Source organism: Pollicipes pollicipes, unplaced genomic scaffold (assembly GCF_011947565.3).
Source record: "Pollicipes pollicipes isolate AB1234 unplaced genomic scaffold, Ppol_2.1 Scaffold_4881;HRSCAF=5763_pilon_pilon_pilon, whole genome shotgun sequence".
NCBI lineage: Eukaryota > Metazoa > Arthropoda > Thecostraca > Pollicipedomorpha > Pollicipedidae > Pollicipes > Pollicipes pollicipes.
Genome location: NW_023596576.1, coordinates 42,748,322 through 42,757,167, shown reverse-complemented (window position 1 = coordinate 42,757,167; position 8,846 = coordinate 42,748,322). Strand labels below are relative to the sequence as shown.

General features: G+C 46.1%; 1 protein-coding gene across 6 annotated transcripts; it reads right to left on the bottom strand.

Moving 5' to 3' along the window:
* Positions 1–551: 551 nt before the first annotated feature.
* On the bottom strand, positions 552–4,981 carry LOC119101682 (H/ACA ribonucleoprotein complex subunit 2-like protein). Of its 6 annotated transcripts, none has more exons than XM_037225098.1 (4): positions 4,949–4,981; positions 3,614–3,787; positions 2,624–2,696; positions 552–1,278 (listed from the first exon to the last, which is right to left on the bottom strand). In XM_037225098.1, exons 2-4 carry the CDS (start codon positions 3,780–3,782, stop codon positions 1,047–1,049), a joined length of 474 nt encoding a protein of 157 aa, XP_037080993.1. In that variant the 5' UTR covers positions 3,783–3,787; positions 4,949–4,981; the 3' UTR covers positions 552–1,046. The 6 variants fall into 6 exon arrangements, with proteins under 6 accessions (XP_037080993.1, XP_037080991.1, XP_037080992.1 ...); XM_037225096.1 differs by lacking the exon at positions 4,949–4,981 and adding an exon at positions 4,922–4,946; XM_037225097.1 differs by lacking the exon at positions 4,949–4,981 and adding an exon at positions 4,905–4,939.
* Positions 4,982–8,846: the final 3,865 nt, after the last annotated feature.

Sequence of the window (8,846 nt, the reverse complement as noted above, 5' to 3'; positions counted from 1 at the left end):
TGCTGCCAGATTCCCTGACCTCGCTTGTGAAGCGACCCAAGCAAATCCTCGGACCGCACCGATATGAAACACACACCTTACCTTACAAACGCACCTGTAAAAAACGGTCGGTCCCGCCTCACCGCATCCGAGTTGCACGTCGCGAAAACAATTCTGGCATTTCGCTCGACATTGTGCCCGAAACACCATTTATGACGCGCTAGCATAGCTTCTGAGTTTGTCATCTTGTGAAGTTCATCGATCTTCTTGCAAGGTTATTGAAACAACGTGTATGTCTTAGGCCTCTCTCTCCCTGGTGAAGGTCGAGGTGCCGATCTGCTACAGCTGGGCGCTGGCGACCGACTTCCACGCGGCGCACAAAACTGCAAGTTTGCGAATGCGTGACAGCTGCCTTGCATGCGCATTGCACAAGGGACAATTGATGTAGCCCGTCAATGATCTTCGAACCTACGACCTCAAAACTATGAGACGAACACCACGCCACTTGTGAAGGCGTACCCAATGCACGCTTTTTTCGAGTTCACAAGTAACAGGAGCCGTTACATGCGAGCGATGGTCTGAAGTGTTTATTTCTTTCAACAATCCCACCACATCCTAGCAAGAGCGGAGTCAATGATAATGGAACACATGTATTCCGAAGGATCCAAGCAGGCACCGTATTCAGTGTTTTGAGCTCAGACAACGCCTTTACCGTTTGGCGTCAAAAAGCGAGACGTGACACAGACTCCAGAGACATCAAGCCTGCGGTTAGCGGCAATCGGGGCATAGCTCAAATTACTTTCTATCCACTTAAATGGTGGCGAGATGGTCCCAGTGCTGCTTCAGACCCAACGGGGTTATGACAGCACGAAATCAGACGCCTTGTGCTCTATGGCTGGTTCCAGACCACAACAGAACGCCGATTGCCACAGCCGCCGCCTACACCGATCCGTCACGAGTCACTTGACCGCAGCCACCACCCACTGGACACTGCCTCAGGTCATGGGTAGCGGAGGGGAGGGGGCGGCACTTCATCACACGCCCCTTCCCCACGCCCTCGACACGCACTACACGGGGATGGGGAGGCTATGGATCTCCTCTGAGCACTCCTGAAAGGCGTCGGTGTAGTCGTCGTGCGGCTGGATCAGCGCCATAATGCAGCCCTTCTTCCGCCCCAATGCTGCGCCAATGTCCTCCTTGCAGGGCACGTACACGTAGGGAATCGACTTCTCTTCGCACACCGCCGGCAGGTGGCACATGATGTCCTCCGGAGTGACGTCACCGGCGAACACCACGATCCTGGCGGCGAGAAATAACGCACAATGTCGATGGTTGGTTTACACCAAAAGACCTTCTTTGCGCCAATATAAGAAAAATAAAATCAAAAGTAAAATATGTCGTACATACTATATCGTATATATTATATATACATTGTATAATATATATATATATATATATATATATATATATATATATATATATAAAGCTGTGATATATCCATACACATCAACTGTGCGAATCATTATGCTGCCGTGAAATTGCGCGGAATCGGATATGTACAAAAATTGGTGAATTCCTCCCCACCTCACGGTGATGGTCTTCTACAGCGATCATGCATCTCGGGGAGTAGTGCAATAGGGGAGTGCAAAGCATCCACAGCCCTATGCGTCGCATAATTACTGCCTTTCCTTGCTCTCGTGCATGAGACTCCAGCATCGTATTATAGCCGGGCAAGACGTAGAAAACAAAAACAGCACAGAAAACACAACCCAGCGTTATTCCTTCACTAACCCTCAGCAACGTTCAGGGAAGCTGACCGCACATCTAAGACGCACAGTCCCTTTCCCCACCCTTTCTGCACATTATCTCTTCATTCCATGCCGCCCGCTCATGGCTTCAAGAAGCTATTCGGCACACACTAATACAAGCCAGCGGACCACCACAGAGTCCAGCCCCGTGCCGAGCGTCCACCGACTGCACCGTCACTGTAGCTAACGTATGTTAAATGTCCTGTACTTCTGGTTCACGCTTCTTTCTCATCATATTGCCGTGGGACTAACCACTTAGTCAGTGCAACTGTGTGGCATTGGAAAGTTGCTTATTTTTTGTATATCTACACACATACACACAACATGGATCACACAAAAATTATGTGTGTATGCATGTATGTATGCATATATATACATATATACATTTGTATATTGTGCTTCATTTTTGGCCCATGACACCATATCCAATGCTATGAAATACTGCTGTCATCTCAGGAATTGTGCACAAATGTTACATGCGTATAACAGTTCACAAGAAACTACACAAATAATGTGGAATTTTGTCAGTTACCGGCGTACCTACGCACCACTGCTGAGCCCAAGGCTTTAAAGATGGACAGATCTCTGGGCACACAAAATTGTATCGGATAATGCTATCTGCGCGCAAAAAGTCCTACATCTAATCTGCAAGCCTGCCGAGGGCATTTGGTTTGGTTGGCTCCCTCTAAATTCATGGTTTACTTACAGCACTATTTTGAAGCAGACATCAAGCTTTCCTTAAATGCCCATGTCACAGATGACAAGCAATATGCTAAAGATTGCAATCTAGGAGCAATCAATGGCACCCAGCACATGACATTGCCAGCATCACTCACCCTGTATCTCCTTTCCTGAGCCTTGTTTGAACATCCTTCAGTCCATTTCGAACTTGGCCTTTGTGCTTGTTGCCTGCAATGCAGAGGCATGCAGTCACATGCAAATAAAGTCCCTCAAAATGACAAAACCAAGAAAGATCTTTTCATGGCATTACTTCCAGCAAGGCATGGATGGTGCAGTCTTCTTCCAAATATTTTTCAGTCAGATGCCCTGTATGGCTTGCATATAAACATATATATATATATATATATGTATGTATATATATATATATATATAATATATATATATATAATCTAATCTATATCTATATCTATATCTATACCTATATCTAATCTATATCTATATATATACCATTTGATTTGATTTAATCATATTTCACAAACAACACAGGATAAAACCATTAAACACACATGTGCACAACAGCAATGCATCAATATCAAAATCCTTGCAAACAACATGACATTGGTGTGATCCTTCTGTTTCTGTGCATCAGATAGTCATTCACTCATTTATCACATCACACATATTAGGTTCTCTAGAAAGCACTGAGTGACATGCTTCAAAATTTTCCCATGGGGAAAATATGATGCATGTCTTTGCATTCTTTAAAGCTTCAACTTAAAGTCTTACTTAAACTTCACAAGTAGCCTGGTGAAATCAGATGATGGATATGCATTAAAAAACAGACAATCAAAAAACTTGGTAGGTACCATAACCCTATACACACAGCAGTTTGTACTCATTCCTGCAAAAGCAATGTGGCCAGCAGCTGGCTACTATTACAGTCACATGCCATCACCTCAGTATATAACTGATGATCCCAGTCAGTGGGCTGATGTAACCTTACTAGGAAAACAACTCATGATCTGAGAAGTCATCTCCCATCCCCAGAAAATTCCTCCACATTTTGAACCATGACCAAATTACTCCCTAACAACTAATCACATCAGTACAAAGCCATCAAATGACTACAACACAATACTGCATACCCTTCTTTATCATCTTCATCAGTTTCTTGGCAAGCTTCTTTGAGGCCATTGGTTTGCAGATGCGGTTCACAAATTTCAGTTTCTCATCATATGACAAACCAGACTCAGCCTGTGACACATCCAGACCTTCTTCCGCTGCCTCTGATATGCTTGAGCGTTTCTTTCCCATGCTTGCTGAAAGGCAAGAGTACATGCAGATAAGTCAACAATAAGTCCACTTTTAAAGGTTATGATTTATGTAGTGACCTCTGACCTGACCTAATGCCACCATGTCCCGGAAAGTACAGGTTATAGACTATGATACATTAGTTTAAGTTTTGTATGGATCAATCCAATGGGTTGAAACTTTTGAGCAAGGGGTTGTCCCCAGCTAATTTTGGAAGTTACTAGCCTTGTGGGTTGATATTTGACCTTGGCCAGTGCCACCATGTTCAGAAAGGGCATATTATTAATCATGGCACACAAATTTTTGTGTAGAAGTTACAAGAACTAATCAATATTTGTCCTTTGAACATAGATCAATGCTCAGCCCTAGTGCTCCCCTTTGAGTCATAGCAATGGCAAGTGCACAGATGTGTGGAGAAATAGTGAATAGATGACAGCATATAACTGTACAGAGCTGGATAGCAGAACCACATTTGACACCTAAGCACACTGCATCCTGTACTAGAAAGGAACTTTGTAGGAATGTAAATATCATTCAAAATTCCATGTCCTTCATTCATGCCATTTAAATAAAATGTCTGACCAGTGAAACAAATATGCAGACTGCACACAAAGCATGGCCAAAAAAAATGTCAGGGGAGACTAGCATGTGGGCCAGTCTGCAAAAAATCCATTCAATGATCCAAAATGCTTGCATGATATCAGTGCACTGAACCTGTAGCATGCATGCATTAAGCTTGTTAGAGGCAAAGTCGTTTTCATCAATCAAATTTTTTGCTTGTTGAACTGAGAGATTTTTGCACACAACTATGTTCTTAGCATCATAATCTCTCAAAACATGGACTCTTATAAGCATTTTGTGCTAAAATTGGAAGTTACTGTGCCCTCAGATCAGGCCTTTCGCACATATGATGTGCGTGCACTAAATCATTGTAGGGATGTCAATATTACGGAGAATGTGTCCGGTGCAACTTGTGTATCCTGCAGTCTGGCACGTGGATGACACCTGAACAAGACGGAGTCCAACCCGGTGGCGTGGCGCCCACCAACCGCGCGGACGTATGACAAAAATTTTGACGGTCCTTTAACCAATGCCTAACTGGTTCCCTTCATTAACTTTATTTACCGCCTCGGGGCCCCCACCTCACTCCCACACTCGACTCAGCTCACCACGTGTATTTCTAACGTCAACGGAGCACACGACGCCTCCAAGGATAGTAAAATACCTCAACGGCCTAGCTCGCCTTATTATCACAGGATGGCATGACGTCACCGGTACTCTAAACAGTAGCAGATAATGCCGCGCTCCTGTCACCTTTATTACGCGTTGTGGAATCCAAATCAAATTAATGACGTAAAAAGGATTTCGAGAATGCTTATTTTGAAAAGAAAACCATTCCAAGGTAAGCGTTACTATCCTTGGGAAAAGGCCCACGGAAGACAAACCTTTGGTAAACGCGAAATGGGACCCAAGATGACAAGAAAATGTGATGTCCAAAAGAAATGAAGAGCATCCATCATTATAGCTCCTTTCATGGGGGCGTTTCTTGCTTGAGCGAGCAAGAGGGGTCAGACAGATGAGCTTATTTTACCGGACGGGGAACTTATTTTACCACGTTCTCCGGATGCCAATCGAGTACCAAACGCTCCGGTGGGGCTCAATTATTTGACACCCAAAAATTTGGCACATGCTCTTATTTTACCACTGACATCAAAACGTAAGAGAGATAGAGAAATCCAATTTGTAGGCTGAGTTCGTCTAAATATGACACCACTTATGTTAAGCGTTAAGGTTCCTAGGCATGATCTTTAGGACAAATAAGGTCGAACGAGATTAACACGCTCCAGGGTGGCCGCTTGGATACCTTTCGCTCGGGTGGAGGGGGGGAGGGGCAATTTGACCCTGAGTTCTCAGGAACTAGGTGAGCTAGAAGCACCAAATTTACAGGGTGAATAGGCCTGTGCCTGAACTCACTCAGGGCAAAGTTTGAGGTTCCTAGGTCATGACTTGGTCAAATAAGATCAAGCAAGGGCAATTTCCGGGTTGGTCTCCAAAGTGGCTCTCACAACCCAGATACCTGCTTTAAGCACAGGCCCACACGCTCATTCAAGGTAAATGACCTTGTTTGACCTCTCTAAGGTCATGGTGACAAAAATCACACCAGACTGCTATGAGTTTTGCATTTGAATAAGCAATAAAGATAACGCCAGGCAGAATGTTTCTAAAAACAAAATGTTGACCTGGGTCATTTTAGGTCAGTGACCTATTTTGAATTTTAAAAAATGCATTGAAGATGTATAATGTGGTTCCTCTTATCAACAAATTCAAAATGAGCGCCAGAAACTACCCCCTTACAGCAAGCCCTAGAGTAATGAAATAGATTGGCTTTGACCTTGGTCTGGCCTTCAAAACTGACTTAAAGTCAATGGAATTTGTTCAATAAATTGTTATGCTTGCATAAGAAAAGCGTCCCAGAGATGTATGGCCCCGTACAACACTTCGTTGTTGCATCAGACTGAAAAATTCCCTAGAAATCGACTTTGCATAATCCATGGCCTGACTTTGACCTGTCGTAGGTCAGCGACCTTACAATATACATCTTAATGCTTACACCAAACGATCCACTATTGCCATGTCTACAGCTATGCAAAATTTGGCGCGACTGCGTCTTGCCGTTCGGAAACCATTTTGGAAAAAACTTTGAGGATAAATTTGACCCCCAACCCGAGCGCGTGTTAAACTGATTGGTATCCGAAGCACCCTCATGCCCCTACATGCACCCGCCTTGACTGTATAAATACCTGTTCTAAGCAAATGGTCAGGTGTGGTTATTATTAGTTCAGTGACCTTATTTGACCTTTAGGAGGTCATGGAGACCAAAATTCTGAAAGGATGTTTTGATATTAAAATATGAGCAAGCGTCAAAGGATTCTGCTACCCGCTACGTTCTCGAGCAAACAACGTTGATCGGTGTTAGAGCCAGTGGCCTACTTTTACCTTTACGAAGCCCATGGAAGATGGTTGTTGCAGTCCGTGCTATCAACAAACTAAAAATGAGTATCGGAAGTCACCCCATGAAGTTCTCCGTTGAAAAGCAGGTACGCTTTGACCTCGGTCTAACCTTTCATACCTGACCCAAGATGAATGTCGTTCGTTGCAATCTTGAACTCAGTTGTCTAGTTGTCTAAGAAACTATCTCATAGATGTGTGGCCTTGTCAGCCACTCCATCATCGTATTCGAATGAACGATTCTCTAAACCTAGTGCCGACATACGGGCGTAATTACGTACGGATAACGAACGAACGTATTCGAGACGTACGGATCACGTAGTTCCCGCAACGCGTATTCTGTGTGTCAGGGATGGAATGACCTGATGATGTGCAGACTGTGCTCTGTCGTGTCCCGAGCACGCAGCATGATGCTTTGTGGAATATCACCACGAACATTGCCACCAGGTGCACGCAGCCGCAGGGCGTGTTCGCGCAATTGAGAGTGGCCTGTACCTTCAGATCGAGAGGGGCTCGCAGACGTATGTTTTTTGCGGTGAGTGATGAGGCAGGGTGAGCCATCGGGTGCCTGGCAGCTCCGTATTAAGAAACTTCTCACTGTAACCCACCAAACGATTTCGCCCGTTATGGTATAGTTTGTTGCTTTGTTTAACCCCTTGCCTGTTGTTTTTGCCTGGCGGTGCGAACAACCACGACTGTCTATACCGGTAGGGCATTCACGCATTTTATGTTCGCTATTCATACGGCGGTGTAAGAGTTGTAACTGGTACGTTTCGCATTCTGGGATATTTTCCTCTCGCTTTACTCAAACGCTTGTATCTGCATGCATCCGATAGCCGTGGGTCTCTGAGGTTGAGGGGACAGTACCCACACGTTCTTAAAGCTGCCAGGATGCATCCATGATTCCCACGGCGTCGCCACCTCCTCTTCGCAGGCGCATCACCAGAACTTCACGTTCGATGGCGGGAGACGGAGCGGCGGGAAGCCGGGTCGGTGATCTTGGAGCAAGCCGTTTTACGACTGGGGGAGAGGGGGAAGGGTTTGCTAGTGTTCTGAGTATCACACCGACGAATTGGTGACGTGGGATCAAGAACTAGTGGTTGGCTTCTGCCCTACCCATTGGCGATATTCCTACGAACTTAACAAACACTAGCCCAACAAGCGATCAAGCGCTCTCCCGATGTCGGCCAGCGCAGGTTCATCCCGCACACTGCGCCAGCGAGCACAGGGACGCTGCCAGGATTTTTCAAAGGCAGAGGTGACAGAGGTCAACGAGAACACATCGATTCAATTTTTACTGATTGGTTGATTCATTTTGATTTGTTACTTACCGACTTACCGACTTACGAAAACGAACTGCTTGCGTTTGGGAGATGCGGTCCATCGGTGACCGCGAACAACACCGTCGCTGAATAGCATGTTGCAGGCGCAGGGCAAGCAGCCATGAGGAGGCCGATGACAAAGTCCGCAGTACTCCGCCGCTGGACCAGTATAGGGTGGCTCAGACCAGTGCTAGTGCGGCTCTTGCCAACGCAGGCAGCCGGCCGGCCGATAGTGAAGTCCGCAGTGCTCCATCACCGCACCAGTGCGTGGTGGGTTACTGGGAGACAGGGAGCCGAGGAGCCTTGCACCCTTGCCGCTGACAGCGGAAGCGACGGAAGACGGGCTGCAGGTGTTCGGGTCTGGCGCAAGTACCGAATGAGGACAGCGTTCGAGCGAGACAAAACGAGAATCACAACTCGAGTTGTAACGGGATCGTAGCCCAGATCTCCTTGACTGTCGAAGTGGCGAGACCGCGAACGCCTGCAGGGACGCGTAGCTCGCGGACGGACACGTTTGGAACGCTGGTCGTGCACATGACCGTGGGGCATACTTCGTGCGTGATCGAGGACGCCCTGCGCGCTCCCCCTACTCCACTGTTTGCGGGCCATGTTGGAGTCAAATCACCACATCCGTATCCGTACATTGGAAACCATCCCCCACGTGGCTCTTACGGCTTCAAGTCGTGGTTATGGTCATGTTTCAAATTGCATACTTAAATGTGCGGTATAAAAGGCG

Bases quoted from the DNA above. Each gene is read 5' to 3' on its own strand.
- LOC119101682 (XM_037225098.1), bottom strand. From the start codon at position 3,782: ATGGGAAAGAAACGCTCAAGCATATCAGAGGCAGCGGAAGAAGGTCTG. The intron at 2,697-3,613 runs GTATGCAGTATT...TCTGCATTGCAG, and splicing joins GATGAAGATGATAAAGAAGG to GCAACAAGCACAAAGGCCAA. The intron at 1,279-2,623 runs GTGAGTGATGCT...TCTCGCCGCCAG, and splicing joins CTCAGGAAAGGAGATACAGG to GATCGTGGTGTTCGCCGGTG.